This window comes from Aethalodelphis obliquidens, unplaced genomic scaffold, assembly GCF_003676395.1.
Source record: "Aethalodelphis obliquidens isolate GAN/ISIS:26980383/991018 unplaced genomic scaffold, ASM367639v1 scaffold9, whole genome shotgun sequence".
NCBI classification, from domain to species: domain Eukaryota; kingdom Metazoa; phylum Chordata; class Mammalia; order Artiodactyla; family Delphinidae; genus Aethalodelphis; species Aethalodelphis obliquidens.
This window is the reverse complement of record NW_020837953.1, coordinates 13,100,653-13,118,285: the sequence shown is the minus strand read 5'-3', so window position 1 is coordinate 13,118,285 and position 17,633 is coordinate 13,100,653. Positions and strand designations below refer to the sequence as shown.

At 41.6% G+C, this 17,633-nt stretch overlaps 1 protein-coding gene and 1 long non-coding RNA gene across 3 annotated transcripts in view; one reads left to right on the top strand and one right to left on the bottom strand.

Annotated features, from left to right (window-relative positions):
* Positions 1–3,926, bottom strand: part of SPATA6 (spermatogenesis associated 6) — a 154,003-nt gene extending 150,077 nt beyond the window's left edge. Inside the window, exon 1 of one of the 2 annotated variants that reach the window (XM_027108605.1) lies at positions 3,589–3,926. In XM_027108605.1, the coding sequence (XP_026964406.1) occupies positions 3,589–3,639 (51 nt within the window). In that variant the 5' untranslated portion in view covers positions 3,640–3,926. The remainder of the gene's footprint in view (positions 1–3,588) is intronic. The other variant, XM_027108604.1, reaches the window with a different exon arrangement.
* On the top strand, positions 2,448–6,933 carry LOC113621598 (uncharacterized). The gene is made up of 2 exons (XR_003433231.1): positions 2,448–2,578; positions 4,240–6,933. It is a non-coding gene; the product is annotated as an uncharacterized LOC113621598 (long non-coding RNA).
* The last annotated feature ends 10,700 nt before the right edge of the window (positions 6,934–17,633 follow it).

Genomic DNA, 17,633 nt, shown 5'->3' with positions numbered 1-17,633 from the left:
TAACACAACATGGGATATTCTGTATCCGAGTCTGGTCTCCAAAAGGTAGCGTGCATAAAAAAACTTTTATAGGAATGAATGTTCATAGTAGTTTTATCCATGACAACCACGACTTGGTAACAACCCAAATAATCAACAATAAAGAGAATGGGTAAACATGTTGTGGTGTATGACAGAACATGATACAAATCACATGATAGAATGCTACCCCACAATATAAAGGAACTACCAATAGGCACAGCACATGAATGAGTCTCAAAAATACGATGAACAGAAGAAGCCCACACAAAATATTACACACTATATAGCTCATTTAATACGATGTTCAAGTACTGGCAAACTAATCTTCCCTGATAGAAATCAGAAGAGGAGTTCCCTCTGCGTGGGGCTTAAAAGGGGGAACAAGGGAATTTACTGTGGCGATGGAAGTGTTCTAAATCTTGATCCAAATAATGGTTGTATGAGTGTATGAATTTATATAAATCCACGGAGGGGGGAAAACATTGTGGGAAAGAAACAGTAGAACTGCTCTAAGTTAAAATGGACTAAAACAACCTAACGACCAAATGCAACATGTAAACTTTGAATGGATCCTGGTTTGAAAAAGTTAACTATACACGCCATTTTTGTTGACAACTAGGAAAACTTGGAAATGGACTAGATACTAAGAACTTATGGATAATTATCTTAGGTGTGATAATAGTATTGTGGTTATTTAGAACAATGTCCTTATTTTTAGAAGATATATGCTGAAGTATTTAGGCAACAATTTACTTTCATATTTTTGGTAAAAAATATTTATTTTTATACATATACAAATATAAAGATATATCAAATTAACGTACATAGGTCATGGAATATATTCACTGTACTATTCTCCCAACTACTCTGTATGTTTGGAAAATGTCAATAAAGAGTTGAGGTTACAGAAGATGCCCACTTACCTAGAGTGATCTTCAGGATACATTAAGGAAAGAAAACAAGCAAAGTGCAGACTAGCTTATATAATATGCTTCCTATTGTGAAGGAAAGTAAAAAAATATATATGGGAAGGGGGGAGTGTACAGTGTGCGTGTGTGTGTGTGTGTGTGTGTATGTATCTATTTGATTATATTACAAAGGGAAATACTAGAAGAATAAATCAGACACCAATAAAAATGGTTACCTACAGCAGATGAAAATAGATGGAAAACAGGTTTGAAAAGGGCTGGAAATAAGACTTCTCAGAGTGTATCATTTTATACAGTTTTGACTTTTATACCCCATAAATGTAAAGAATTAAATGAAATTGAAAAAAATGAAATTGAAAAGATGTTAAAAATATCTATGCTCACATGAATTCCTCCATTCAATCAAAGCCAAATCAATCAAGCTTGTTTAATGTGTGAGGTTATTAACGGTCTTTTTTGCTCCTTCTGAGCATCAGAGTCACTTAATGGGGTTTTTGCTGGTCAGAAAACTTAGCGTCTTCCTGCAGATCTGCCCCCTAAATAGTTGTGCAAACCTAGAAAAACATTTAGTCAAGCTAAGCCTCGATTTTCTCACCCATAAAAAGAAATTCAATCCAATGAAAGCTAAGATTTCTTAGAACTGTAAAATTCTGTGACTCAAATGTCTGTTGAAAAAAATGAAACAGGAATGTTTCCACCTGCATAATTTCTTAAGCCACGATGAACAACAAAGCTCCATTATACAGCCGTTCACTTTCCGCCTGACAACTTATACTGGGGAGAAAGGGTAGTGAAATAACTTCTCTCTCTCTGACCCCTTCAGGCAGTTGTCAGTTACCACCAAGTGCTTGCTCTAAGCAGGTCTGGATTGACCAAGGAAGGAAAGCAACATCCGGCCCGGTCAGGCAGCTGCTCTCGCAGGCTGCTAAACTGCATTGGTTAGCAGAAGAGGAAGCAGCAGCCAGTAACAAAGTCTAGAGAGGCCGAACTCAGGAGTTTTACTAACTGCCCTGGGCGCAGCGGTTCAGGGAACTTCGTGTATTCTTTTGCCAAATGAATACTCCTTTACAAAAAGGCTGCCAAGCTTTGGCAGCTGTGGGATGAAAAAAGCATCTGAAGCCAATACTATAGAGTTTCTGACACTGCAGTGAGTAAAATCTCTGCAGCCTTAAAGATAAAGCGACAGCGCCAGAAACTTTCCTCTCCAAGCCTGCCTCATACTCTGCCCTACCCGGCCTTCCTTTCTTTAAGACCTAGCCAAAGACCTAAAACAGTCCTGTGACTTCCCTGGAGGTTTCAGGGACTGTGCTACAGCGGCCTCATTGTAATGTGAGGAAAGACAGCAAGGAAAGCAGAGGATGCTTTGTGGTGGGGGGATGGAGAGCCTTGACCGCAGGGCGTGCAGGAAGGAAGTGGGGAGGGCTACTCCATGCAGCACCCAGAGGAATGGTGTTGGCTATTTAAGCACACGCGCGCGCACACACACAGACACACACACACACACACACACAGAGTTTTGCTGGGAGATGAAAGAGATGAGAAATAAAAGGACTTAGAGAAGTGGAAAAAGAAAAAAAGGACTGAAGGAGGAATTTTGTTTCCAAACTGCCTGCAGGTCTAAAATGGAGGTATGGAAAGACTTTTGGGGGGATTTCCTCTAGAAGAGAGAGGTTGGAGATTTCATCTGAAGAGGAGAATGAGAGGGTCCTGTAAAGAATGAGGGGGAAGGAGATCAAAACCCCTTGGAAGGGTCTTGTAAGATTATTCAGAGGGATGGCGTTTGCTCATGGCATGGAGAGGTCCAAGGCCCTTCACTTGAGGAAGGGCAGGGGGTTCTCTGCCTCAGCTGGATTTCCACAGCAAGCTGGGGGGACACTATCCTCTTCAGCATGTCTGGAGAGTGACTGGGTGGGGCTGAAGGTCCTCTGGAGCAAGTTTAGAGAATTAGTAGTGTCCCTCTAAAAGCTGGTGCCTTTCTTGGAGTGAAGGGAAGGATAGGGGTTCCTTCTCAACATCGGGAGAGTTTGGGGGCTGGAGGGGCCTGAAATGGTTTCCGAGGTATTGGCCCTGGGGTAGATGGCAAGGTGCTGTGTGCAATGCTGACATATTTCGGTTGCGGGGTGTGGAGGAAAGGCCCCTTCACTAATCAGAAGCTTGTTAATCTGTCTGAAAGAGGAAAAGCACCCCTCCCCGCCCCCCGAAGGCTGGGGAGAAGTCGGGCCAGTAATACTCTCACTAAAAGAACTGGAGCAGAGAAGAGGAATTTTAAAAGAAGACTCTTCCCCCACCCAATTCACTGGAAAGTTGAGAGGAGAGAGGAGGACTTTCGAAAGTGGTTTGGAAAGGATTTGAAGGAACCCAAACTGGAAGTTGGGAGGAAGCTAGGGGAGCTGAGGTGGAGGGGTTCGGTGGGGGGCGTCAGGCCTCTGTGTGGCTGGAGTGGGAGGGCGTTCGTGATTTTGAGGTTGGGGAAGAGCCAAATGACACGGGATCAAAGCTCCATAGGGATGATTCGGAGGGTGGAGTAGGTTTCGCGGTGACCCGGGGTTCTCGGAAGGGAACGGAGGCGGCGACCCTAGTAAATTCCGGGGGCTGACGACACCCAGGCGGCGGCGATGGGGGCGCGACCTGTACTCACACAGCGGATCTCCAGCGCCAGGGCGCACTGCAGCGCCTTCACCTTCGGCATCCGCGCAGGGTTGGGGCGGCGGGGAGGGACCCCGGCCGCGGACCCGAGGGAGGTGAGGAGACGCGGGGCGGGAACGGGGAGGAGACGAGGTGGCGGCGGCGGTAGCAGCTGTGCCCCCAGGCCGGGGCCCGCGGTCCAGCCAGGGTCCCGCCCGAGCGGCAGCCTTGCGCGGGGCGCGGACTCGTTGTCATGGCAGCCGGGAGGGGCGGGGCCGGAAGAGACGATAGCGGGGACGCGCCGGAGCCGCCGCTCGAGGGCGAGCAGCTGGGGGCGGGACTCAGAGAACGACGGGAGGGGCGGGGGTCGCTCGAGGAGGCGGGGCTTCCGAAGGGGCGGGGCGGGGCGAGGTGGGGCGAGGCGGGGTGGGGCGGGGCAGTTCGTCTGTGACGTCAAGCTATGGGCCCAAAGCCAGAAGAAGAAGAGAATAGCTGTATAATAGGACAGTGCGCAGGTCCGGGTGCTGCACTCAGGAGCCCTGAGTTCCAACGTGGCAGTGGCAACTTGAGCTAGTGGCGTCCCCCCGCGGCCTCAATTCCCAAACTGTAAAGAAGAATAACGATTATTCGTTCTCTTATTTGAATTTCCTTACGGTGTTCAAAGCCAGCATGAGAAAACAGGATTGGAGAAGAGACGTGCTCAATTCAAAGGCAGAACCAGGACTGGACCTCAGGAGCTCTCAAGTAAAAGGTTGCCTCCCTGAGAAGAGGGGCCTCAATCAAATCACCTTCCTCTTCCGAGTCTCCTATTCTGCGATTCTTCGTTAGTGCGTCGCCCCCCTCCCTTCAAGGTTTCCCGTCTAATCACCTGTGTATGCATCTCAGTGTATATTGTTTTAAGTTGAACTGTCAATGAGGGGCCGAAAATAGGTCCAGTTGCAAAGTGGCTGGGCCACAGACCATCGATGATTAAGGAAATCTAAGAGATTGCCCAAGCCAATCGTTTTAAAAATCATTTTTAGTGCGAAATACATTACACATACAGAAGTATATAAAACAATTTCATCTTAAACAATAATAACAATAAAGCAAATACCTGTGCAACTAACACCCAGCTTAAGAAATAGAACGTTACGAGCACCAGAGATATGTCGCAACCATTGCATTGCCTTCCTCGCCCGGGAAATAACCACGACCCTGACTTTTGTTACAGTAATTCCCTTGCTTTTCTACATACTTTTGCGATTCATGATTGCATCTCTAAACAAGGTATTGTTTAACTTTTTCCTGTTATTGATGTTATATAAACATAATTAATACTATATGTATTCTTCTGTGACTTGCTTCTCTCACTCTTCTGCTGTAGGATTCTCCCAACTTTGATGTTGTGTAACAGGAAGTTTTTTCCATTGTTAGACAGTGGAATATGTCCAACATAACATATGAATATACATTGATTTATTTATGCTTTTTACTATTGATGGTTACTTGTATTCTTTCCATTTTTAGCTATTGTCAACAATGTTGTTATGGACATGTACATGTCCACTAGTGCATGTATGCTAGAGTAGGAGTGATTGACTGGGTGTTAAGTTTTGCACATGTGGGACTTTAATAGGTAATGCCACACCATTTTCCAAAGTAGTTCTACCAAGTAATGTCTCTGCGGGGAATGTGTAAGAGTTCTTATTTTTCCACATCCTCACCAACATTTGGCATTGGTATTGAATGTTGAATTTTTGTGTATTTGGACTTGTGTAGTCTAGGTATCTCATTGTGGTTTTATTTTGCATCTCATTACTTTTGAGGTTGAGCACCTTTTCATGGTTTTATGAGTCTTTCAAATTTCTCTTTATGAACTGCTTAGTAGTTCTCTTACCCATTTTTCTACTGGATTCTCTCCATCCCTCTCCCTCTCTCCTGATGTATATTAGTTCTTCATATATTCTAGATACTAATTCTTTGTCTATTATATGTTGCATATATCTTCCTAGTTTGTGCTTGGTCTTTTAATTTTCCATATAATGTGTCACAAACAGAACATAAATTAAGTCACGGGTTATGAGTATTCTTAGTTTGACCAAATAATTCTAAGTTGCTGTCCTCAATGCCACACCAGTCTACACATCTACAACCAATGCCTGAGTGTAACTATGCCCTCACATTCTTCCCAACCTTGGCATTATCAAGCTTTCTTGTTTCCCCTAGTGTAACAGATGTAAAGTACCATCTCATTGTTGAATTTCTCAGATTACTGATGCATCTGAGCATATCTTTACATGTTTATAAGATTTTTGCTTTCTTTACGATCAATCGTCTGCTCAGATTCTTTGCCCATTTTTCTGCTGGAGTTTTTGTCTTTCTTACAAGAACTCTTCTGTACTCTAGTTATGTATACCTTGTCAGTTTCAGACATGCAAATATCTTCTCCCTTTTTCATCTGTTCATAAACTTTATCCAGGGTATACTTCAGTTAATAGAAATACCTAAATCAATCAATCATTTTTGCCTTACATTTTGTGTTTGTTTCTGACATTTTAAGAAGTCTTCCTTATTCCTAGGTGACAGAAATATGTCCTATATCTTCTTCTATCCACTTCATAGTTTTACTTTTCACATTTTGATGTTTAATCCATCAGGCCTCAATTCTTGTACATGGTGTTAGGAATCCAGGATCCAGGTTTTATTTTGTTTTGTTTTTTCTGCTAGAGAGTAAGCTAGATTTCCTAACAATACCAACAAAACATTCTATACTTCCTCTCATTTATTTGTGGCAGCACCTGTATCATATATTAACTACGTAAAATTCTGTCTTAAAGCTTCCTATTCTGTCCCTGTGTTCTATTTGTCTTTCTTGTAACAATATCACACTGCTTTATTACTGGACTTAATATCCATTCGGCAAGTTTCTCTCTCTCTCTCTCTCTCTCTCTCTCTCTCTCTCTCTCTCTCGCTTTTTCTCTCTCGATTGTTTAGTTATTTGTGATCCTTTATTGCTTCTTTTTATTTTAGAGTAAGTTTATTAAGTTTCTCAAGCAGCCCAACTGGAATTTTTATCGTTATACATTAAATTTATAGAATAATTCAGGGAATTGACATCTTTGTAATATTGCATCATCCCATCTAAGAACATAAAATGTTTCTCTATCACTTTGTCTTCTATGTTCTTTACTAGAGTTTTCAAGTTTTCTGTATAAATGTCCTACTTAATTCCTAGGTGTTTAATTATAGTTTTTTTCTTTCTACTATTGAGAACAGTTTCTTATTTTTCATTATATTTGCTAGTTATTGCAACTGTAGAGAAAATTTTATTTTTATAATTTATCTGTCAAACCTATTAAACTCTTACTGTTCGGAATATTTTCTCTGTTTGTTTCATTATTACTATTGATTTTTTTCTTACAGAGATGATATGCACTGTATTGGGTTTCTATTCCTGCCATAAGAAATTACTACAAACTTGGAGGCTGGAAACAACCCAAATTTATTATCTTACTGTTCTGTAGGTCAGAAGTCTGACACAGGTCTCGCTGGGCTAAAATCAAAGGACCAGCTGGGTTCCTTTCCGGAGTCTGTAGGGGAGAATCTGTTTCCTTTTCAGCTTCCAGATGCCACCAACATCCCTGGGCTCATAATCCCCTTCCTCCATCTTCAAAGCCAGCAAAGAAGAGTCAAGTTCTTCTCACAGTGCATCACTCTGACCTACTCTTCTACCTCTCTCCTTCCACTTTTAAGGACTCTTGTGATTACACTGAGCCCACCCAGATAATTGCCTTTTCTCAAGCTCATGTGATTAACAATTCTAATTCCATAACCTTAACTCTCCCTTTGCCATTTTAGATAATACACTCACAGATCCAGGGATTAGGATGGAGGCATCTTTGGGGGATTATTATTCTGCCTACCACAAGCACCAAAAGGAATGATAATTATATTGCATCAAAACACATCAGATGTGTTAAAAATCCATGAGGTGGTAAAGTTACTCAAAGGGGCAAAAAAGCATGAGTCAGCTTTGGGTGATTTAAGAACCAACTAATTCTGAAATCTGGTAAATAAAAGGAAAGAATCAAGCATTCATACTGAATTTCTCGTTGGAACTATACCTCAGGGTGACCAAGGAGTTGATGAGTTTTCTTTATAGAAAACTCCCAGAGATAAAGGAACAGGAAGAATAAAGAATAAGAATATTCATGGCTATTAAAACCATCAGTGAAAAGCTGATGAGAATTTTTGTCATAGAGAGGTCAGTTCGACAACACTTAAACACACTGACCAACCTTAACATCACAAAAAGAGATAATCAGACGTTATGCTCCTTCCGGGATAATGCAATAAAATACCACCTTTCGAGCCAAAAAAATCAAACTTGAATCTGACCAAGCATCCAAATAAGTCACCAATGTACAGGAAATACAATATTTAAAGTAACTAATTGGTGAAACAAAATAGGGATGTAAGCAGCAAAATGAAGACAATATGATTTTTCTTCAACAAATTGCAAAGGAAAAACAAAAATAAAAACAAAAAGGGAGACCCTGTGGACCCTGTGTATTAAAAGAGACTAAAGAGACATAACCTAATATAAAGTATTTATGAGGCAAGAGGGGAAATTTGAATGCTCACTGGATATATGAAGATCTTGAAGAATTTTTGATAATTTTGGGGGGAATGATAAGAGTGCCCAGGGTCTGGTTCTTAAAAAAAAGGAGCCCTTATCTTTTATAAAGTCACACACACTGAAGTATTTATGGGTGAAATATGATGTCTGGGATTTGCTTTAAAAACCTCCAGTGGAGGTGGGAGTTGTTAGTGACGGACAGTGGGTGAGGGTATGGATAAAACAAATCAGCCATGTAATTGTTGATGGCAGGTATGTTGGAGTTCATGACACTATTTTTTTCTTTCTTTTTTTTTGTATATTCTTAGTTCTATATTAATTCATACAAAAGAAAGTAGGTGTTGAACAGTGTCAAATGCTTTTTCTACACTGATTATTGAGATAATCATATGGGCTTTCAACTTTAGCCTATGTGTGAAACGAATTACATGGATAGTTTTCTGATATTGAACCTTCCTTGTTGTCTTACACTTTGTTGTTTTGTGAATATGCTTTTGTATTACGTTAGCTAGTATTTCATTTAGGTTTTTGCATATATGTTCATAAGAAACTTGGACCTATAATTTTCCTTCCTTTGTTGTCTTGTCCTGGTTTGGGAATCTGGATTCTAAAATAAGAGCATATATTAGACTGCATACTCTTGTCCACAGATCTCTGATGTTCTCTTCATTTTTCTTCAATCTTTTTTTTTCAGATCCTTTAGATTGTACAATTTCTGTTTATCTGTCTTCAAGGTAACTGACTCTTCTGCCATCCCTAATCTGATGTTAAGCCCATTCAGTAAAATTTTCATTTCAGTTCATGTGTTATTCAGTTCTAAAATTTCCATTTAGTCTTTTTTTTTTTTTTTTTTAACTTTCCACATGTCTGCTGAGATTTCATGCTCACTCATTAGGACCATATTTTCCTTTACTCCCTGAACATATTTTCCTTTAATTCTTTGAACATATTTACAATAACTGCTTTAAAGTTGTAGTATGCTATATCTGACATCTGACATCTATACCAGGTCGAGTTCTGTTTCTATTAGCTGCATGTTTTCAAGACTATGAATCACATTTTCTTGTTTCTTTGTGTGTCTAATGATTTTTTTAATTGAATACTGGATATTTTGAATAACACATTGTAAGACCCTGGATTCTGGGTTATCTATTATCTTTTCTCTGAAGAGTGTTGACTCTTGTTTTAGCAGGCAGTTTAATTACCGGCTGATCGCCTTAAACTGGTGGAGACTTAGCGATAAGTTGTTACTACAGGTATGTGGAAAGCCCAAGATGTTTCTATAGCCCCTCTAACTTGGTAAGACCCAACTTTCCAAACTCTGTCTCTCCTATGGGTTTTGCCAGGCTTGGTTATAGACTTTGTTAAGGCAGGTCTAGTGTGGGCCTTTCTTCTAAAGTGCAGCCTTTCTGGTGTATCAGCAGGATTCCAGAAGTATTAACAAAGTGTTAAAAAAAGATCTCTCCACAATGGAAGGTTCAGAAATCCAGTGTCCCCTAGCACTGCTTGATCTCAAGTATCTCTCTTCTGCTCCCAACCCTGTAGCAGCTGCTAAGTGGCAAGCCTCAGGTGGTCTCACCTGTGCATGTAAAGCTCATCCCTCAGCCTTGAAGTTTTGGGGAAACCCCTCATCAGTTTCTGTGCTCTCTCTGCACAGCTCCTGTCTTAGTTCAGGCTGCTAGAACAGAACATCATAGATCAGATTGCTTATAAACCACAGAAATTTATTTCTTATGGTTCTCGAGGCCAGAAGTCCGGTCAGAAGTCAAGACCAGTGTACCAGCACAGTTGGGTTCTGGTGAAAGCCCTTTAATGGGCTTCAGATAGCCATTTTCTCGTTGTATCCTCACATGGCAAAGAGGGTGAGAGAGCTCTCTGGGGTCTCTTATAAGAACACTAATCACATTAATGAGGGCTCCATTCTCATGACCTAGTTACCTCTCTCTCAGAGGCCCCAACCACAAATACCATCGCACCGGGGATTAGGATTTCAACATGTATATTGGGGAGAGGACACAAATATTCAGTCTATAGTGACTAGTTTGAAGGTGTTGCCTCTGTCACAGCCTTCAAGTTTCAGCCTCATACAAAAATTCAGCTGCCAATTTCCAAGCCCCAGGTGTAGAGTTTTTGGTGAAAATTCTAGCAGGTCTGAATAGCAGCATTGTGAGTGGCACCACTATAATTAACGATATCTCAGGAAGATGTATAACTGCAGGTAGCAGATAAAACAGAAATAGTACCACTTCTACACTTCCTCTCCTTTTATCCTCTATGAAATTTTATGGGAAGTAAGTCCAATAAAAAATGTAAGCTCTTAATCTTTCCCAGAGATCCTACCTCATTTGATGAATACTTGGTGGGAATAGGTTAGAACATTTTTTTTTCCTTTTATATAGTCAACTTTGCATTTATGAATGGTAACTTAGACTCCCTGGCTAAATGGTCAGAAGGTCAGAGACATTCTTAAAGACCTCTGTTATCTTTCATTCATGTTCAGTCTCTGTAAAGGAATTGACGTAGTGGCAACAAAGTCAGTGTCTTCATTAGTTATAAGCCTAATAACAATAAGAATAGCCATAGTAACCATTCAGTGATGGTTCATTATATACAGGCATTGTACAAGGTACTTTATATCCTTAATTATATATTCCACACATCTGTACGAGGTATTTGAATCCTCATTTAAAAAACGAGGAAGCAAAATCAGAGTAAATCCTTGCCCACACTCACACAGATAGTACCTGACCCAGCAGGAATGTAAACTTTAGTCTGCCCTGTTCCAAAGGTAGCCTTCTTTCTGCTATAAAATGGTGGCTCTCATTATTTATTAGTTTAATATTATCAATAGCAAACATGCCACTTAGTTTAAGATACAATACAACCAGGTAATCATGATGACAACAGTAACTCATATTAATAGAATATGTTATATATGTTATTATGATCTTGTGTCTGAATATAAATTTGTGTTTCTGATAGTACATTTCTATCACTTAAGCTGATTCTCAAAATGGTTCTGTGTATTTTAAAGTAGAACTATTTCTAAACCTCTAATGCTGGACTGCCGGCTTATTTATCACTGAGCTTGGTATGGAAGGTTTACAAGAAACAAGACTTTTAAAATTTCTGATGGAGTTTGAAATGAAAAGATAAAGCAGGAATCACTCTGTGGTAAGAATTTTCTTATATAGAACAGTATGAATTGTACCCCTTGGAAAAATGTGTTTTGTCTTGATATGTATTAGGCAGCTATAGTAATACATACCCTAAAGAATACTTTGTTTTATTAAGCTTGTGTCCCTATGTAAGATATGCCAGTTCAACCAATAATAATTAGATTGCCATTCCTCTGACTGAGTTTTAGAAAGTAATAAGCCAATGAGGAATCACTTCCAATTTCTCCTATAACAGCCTTAGAGAAAATGGCCGCGTAACAGGCCAGCTTACTTTAGAAAAGCAAGAAGTGGGTGTGGAAGGAGACACGGTAAAAGTTCTGAGCCCTAGTTACAAACTGAGTCTGCTGGAATTGGCATTACTTCCAACCTGGGGGGCAGCCTCCTGAGACTCAACTGTACTGGCTCCATTGCAGGAAAGATAAGGACCTGGGTACCCGTATGAGGGTCCCCAAATAGCTAGGAGCACTGCATCGATGGTAAGCCACATCCATCTTAGAGAAGACTTTCTGAACAAGGAAGGGTCCTCTTGTGACGTTGGAGCTAGGTAGCCGCTGGGGGAAGGAGGAGATGCTGATGTAGATATCATTTGGTTTTGTCCACAGCTACCAAGCTTTAACCTTCTGGAGCACTGAGTCCTGGAGGTAAACTGAATAATGGCCTCCCAAAGACATCTACGTACGAATCCCTAGAACCTATGAATGTGGCTTCCTATGGCAAAGGACTTTGTAGATGTGATCAAGTTAATGACATTGAGATGGGGAGATTATGCTGCATTATCCCGGTGGGCCTTATGTAATCACAAGGGAACCAGGAGGAGGCAGAGTCAGAAAGAGGGCAACGTGATAATGGAAGCAGAGGGGGAAAAGGTGATACAGGACCATGAGCTAAGAAATGAGGACAGCCTTTAGGAACTGGAACCAGAGGCAGCAGATCTGTCAACACCTTGATTTTACCAGACTCATTTCAGACTTACGACCTCCAGAACTGTAAGATAATAAATTTGTGTTGTTTTAAGCCACTAAATTTGTGGTAGTTTGTTACAGCAGCAGCGGGAAACTAATACAGTACTTGATTTGGTCATATTGCAGGTGGATAGGGAATTCCCTGACAGTCCAGTGGTTAGGACTGGCCATTTTCACTGCTGGGGCCCTGGGTTCGGGGAAAAAAATGGCAGGTGGACGAAAAGGTAAAAAGGCTGACTGTGAATTTCTTAAACGAATCCAGAATTAATTTTGCAACAGAAATTACAAATTTAAAAATCATGACACAAATAGTGACCTCAGGGGACTTTTCAAGTCCTGCTCTCAGGAAACAAATAACGCCTGGGCAGTGTCTGTTGGAGGTGGTTTCCTAGCACACTAGGTGATAAGCAGCCCCTTCCAGTCCTTCCTAGGCACCTGCAAGTTTCAACAAAATGTAAGTCTAATACCAGTCCCAGAAAATAAATCAGGCCTATTAATTGAGAGTGTAGACAAAAAACATAAGGCCATATTGGCACCAAATGACTGCCCTCCCACCCTGTGCACCCCTGGGAATTCCAGTTTGGATATTCTTTCTCAAGCGGATGTGGCTGCCAAGGCCTCTGGGCGTCTTCATTTCCCCTTGTTCTTGTAAGAAAGAAGAGTGGAGATGAGTTGGGTCTCTCCGCATTTCCTGAACAAGATATGCAGCCTGACCCCTACACTGAAGACCCCTTTTTATACTGCTCCTCCCTCAGTGTCTACCCATCAGAACAAGCCTGACTTCTCACCTCTTCCTAAAAGTTCCGGGAATTTTTTAAAATAAATAAAGTTGGTTTAACCACCTCTCACTTAGAGAAATAATGGTTGACAATGTGTAAAAATATATATTGGTCCCACCCTGATTAATTAAATCAGCATGCTTGGGAGCAAAGTTTAGGCATCTATATATATTTTTTTTTAATTTTTTTTTTTTTGTGATACGTGGGCCTCTCACTGTTGTGGCCTCTCCCGTTGCTGAGCACAGGCTTCGGACGCGCAGGGTCAGTGGCCATGGCTCACGGGCCCGGCTGCTCCGCGGCATGTGGGATCTTCCCGGTTTGGGGCATGAACCCGTGTCCCCTGCATCGGCAGGTGGACTCTCAACCACTGCGCCACCAGGGAAGCCCAGGCATCTATATTTTTAAAATTTCTCCAGGTGATTATAGTCAGAATTGAGAACCACTGATCTAAGCCAATCATGAACACCCTATTCCTGGCCAAATCGTAGTCACCAGTATTATGGGCTGAATTGTGTTTCCTAAGATTCATAGGTTGAAGTATTAACCCCCAGTACCTCAAAATGTGACTGTATTTGGAGAGAGGGTCTTTAAAGAGGTAATTAAGGTTAAATGAGGTTGTTGGGATGAGCCCTAATCCAATGGTATCCTTCTAAGAAGAGGATTTTAGGACACAGATACACACAGAGGAAAGACCATGTGAAGACACAGAGAAAAGATGGTCATCTACAAGCCAAAGAGAAAGTCTCAGAAGAAACCAATCCTGCTGACACCTTGATCCTGGACTTCTAGCCTCCAGAACTATGAGAAAATAAATTTCTGTTGTCTAAGCCTCTCAGTCTGTGGTACTTTGTTATGACAGCCCTAGCAAGCTGCAATCGGTAAAAAAATGGATCTCAAATCCATTGTACATTGTCATTCTAGGAACACTCATTTTCTGAACTCTGAACGTTAGCATGGGCTATACTTCTCTTTTTTTCAATCATAATAGCCTTCGTCCTAAGAAAATACCAAATACTCAGGTAAATTGCTTTTACTTGCGAATAACAGAAAACTCAATTATCATTGGCTTACAGAATAAAGATATTTAAGAATTTCAAATAACAAAACGTCTCAAGGTGGTCAGCAGAGGGATGTTGCAGATACTTACCTGGTTTGAAGACTCAGGCCTATCTTTCCCTTTCACTGTCTTTAGCACATTTTTGTTGATATCGTTGTTGCTGTTTGAATTGTTTTTTGTCTTCATGCTGTCTGTCTTCAGGCTGGTTGTACATAGTCACACCAGGAAAAAGGAGAAAGGGCAGAGCCCATAAACCAGAATGTCATGCCTGTCCCTTTTTATAGGAAAATAAAAGCTTTTCCAGAAGGATCCCAACAGACCTTCGTTTGCTAGGTCACATGGCTTCCTCAAGCTGTACAGGAGGCTAGAGCGGAATAGCTCACAAATGGGAAAAGAATGTTACTGTCAGAGGACCAGTGCATCGCAATCCTGACTGGAATCACATGGGGGAATATTTAAACTATAGATGCCTGGGCTTCAGTCTCAAAGGTTCTGATTATATATACTAATACATATATATAAGTAAATTAAGTTATACATAATATAAATATTACAAATATATATAATTCTATTTAAAATTTGCATAAATATTGATATAAACATGTAATGTAAATATATAAAATATAATATTAACAAATATACAAATATAATACTCATAAATTTAGTATAAATATACAAACATAATTTTATATAAATATTAATATAAAAGTATAATATTAATATATGTATAAATATAAGGTTGGTATTTATAACATTTATATAAATATGCAATATAAATATATATATACAATTTGATATAAATTTATATACACTTTCATATAAATTTATATAAATATGTATAATTTTTAACTCTACAGCTGATTCTACTGTGTAGCCAGGTTAAGAACCACTGGCATAGACCAATTATTGTTCATCCCATGATACCACCTGGAATAAAATTGGGACTCAAATAGCAAGCAGGCAAGACAGGAAAATAACTGGATAGGAATTAACATCTGTGGCAGACCCAACTAGAAATTATTTGCTCATAAAACAGGGAAGATGCACGTGGATTTGGGCATATTTAGGTGCTATAAGACTAAAATGATCAATCAATCTCTTTCTCTGCTCTCTCTCTTCCTCTTTCATCTCCCTTCCTTTTCATCTCTCTTCCCTTCCATCTTCCTCTCTCTCCATCTCTCCCCCTCCCACTCCATTGTTTCTTCCCTTCATCTCCCTCTCCCTCTATCTCTAGTACATCTTCATAGCCAGGTTAGATCATTGTAAGCAGGATTTTAAAAACATATTCCCTAAAGAACTAAAACAGATCATCCAGTCATTGGCTGAATGCTCCCAGTGACAGAAAGCTCCCTGCTTCCACGGAGTTAGGATATAAGACGGTATGAGTTATGCTCTGCACGAGGGCACCTGCCCAAAGTAGTGAGTGGGCGCTGAGTGCCATTGTGTCAGGATTCAACCTGCTACAGAAAGAAGCACCTTTCTCTAATTCACATGAAGATGCCACAGAGGTTAGCAGAGGCCCTGGTGTTATGAGGCTACCCTTTCCACTGCTATATGGCTGTGACCTTTATGAAGTTCTCTTACAATGAGGCAAAACCTCCCTCCTCAGCTAGTCTACTCAATAATCCATTTGATAGCTTGGAGCTGCTTAGAACACATTTGCTTCTTCCTCTCCAGTCTCCATGACATCTTTTCTTCTCCAGGTTTCTCAGCCCCTGTTCCTCCTCCTGCTTTAACGTGGCTCAGATTTCCCGCCCATCATCTCCCCTCGCTCTTCTTTGGATACACTGTTGAGTGGTTAGTGGCCCTCTAAGCAGCAGCACCCTGGCCTGACCATTGTAAGAGGGAGAGTCTGCCCACAGATGGGGTGACTTCATCGCTCTTGAAGGGGAGAAAGTGCAGGTGGAAAATCAGAGCCTCATTCACAGAGATCACCTTGCTGCCAGCCGTGAAGGAGGTAGACCTGGGAGGCACAAGAACAAGCAGCAGTTTTAGTGGAAGCCAATCGAGGAAAGGGTTTCGGGGATGGGGTGAGGACCGTCAGTGCCCGAGCTGTTAGGAGTTTGGTAAAGTGAGTAAAGAAAGGGCTTCTTCATGGATGTGGAAGTTGGTCATCAGTGACCTTCATTAGATAAGTTTCAGTTAATGGATAAATGCCAAATAAGACAGTAGAGACAGCTCGTGCAGCAGAACGGAGAGCTTGTAGATGCCAGTTACAGGGGGGGATACAGTCCAGAAGGTGGAGGGCAGCGGGTGTGTGTATATGCTTAAGGATGGGTGAGGTTTGAGTGTGGTTATAGGATGAGCAAAGAGAGGCAGCGGAGAGTTGGAGAGAGGCTGAAACTGAGAGCAGGAAGATGATTATTGGAGCTCTGCCTGGAGGACTCAGGAGAGTCTGAGGTCAAGGGCATAGGTGGAGGGACTGGCCCTGAACAGGTGGACTAACACATGTTCCTTAAAGCCTGAGGGAAGGAGAAATAATGTGTACATAGAAAAGGGGAAGACTTCTTTGAAATGAAGACACAGAAAGGATTACTTTTTTCTTTTTTGCGGTACGTGGGCCTCTCACTGCCGTTGGCCTCTTCCACTGCGGAGCACAGGCTCCGGACGCGCAGGCCCAGCGGCCATGGCTCACGGGCCCAGCCGCTCCACGGCGTGCGGGATCCTCCCGGACCGGGGCACGAACCCGCGTCCCCTGCATCGGTAGGCGGACTCTCAACCACTGCGCCACCAGGGAAACCCAAGGATTACTTTTATAAGACAAAGAATCTCAGTGCCAATATGTCCCTCAGTCTCTCTCTTCTCCCTTCATCAAATATTTATTGAATCCCTGCCCCCCAGAATTACGGATACAGAGGAAAACAAGACAAAGCCTTTGTCCTTACAGAGCTCCCAGTCTGGATAGGGACGGCCCTGCTCGTCACTTGTCGTTCTGCACCGAAGGGACCCAGCCCAGCACTGTGCTTGGGCCACTTTCCTCAGTGCTCACGACATCGTATTTCCTCTAAGTCTCTCTAGATGCTTTTGATTTCCTAATCATTCTGTCAAAGCTGTGCAGGAGAGAACACAGCTCGCTGAGGTGGCCGGATGAGGGAAGAGGAAAAAGTCAGGGATAGACCAAGTGGGGAAGAAATAAAATGTTATTTTAAAGCCGATGGCCTAAGTCCCCTTCTGGAGAGAACTGTGTGTGTTTAGAAAAATAATTTCAAGACATCTCTGTAGGTTTGAAAAGCGAAACCCAGAGGACACACACAGGATAGTCTAGCGCAGTGAAGAGGACAGAAGTGCTTTACACAGGAAGTGGGATGAGTTCTGAGGCTTGGGTGTAGGGAGGAGGGGCCTGAGAATGCCTCAGGTGTGAGGGGGGGAAGGGAGGGATGGAAGCATCTCGAGAGTAAGGTCTGTGAGTTCCTAAAAATTCATATCTGAATAGAAAAACAAGCAGAGTGCGTTGAGGGTT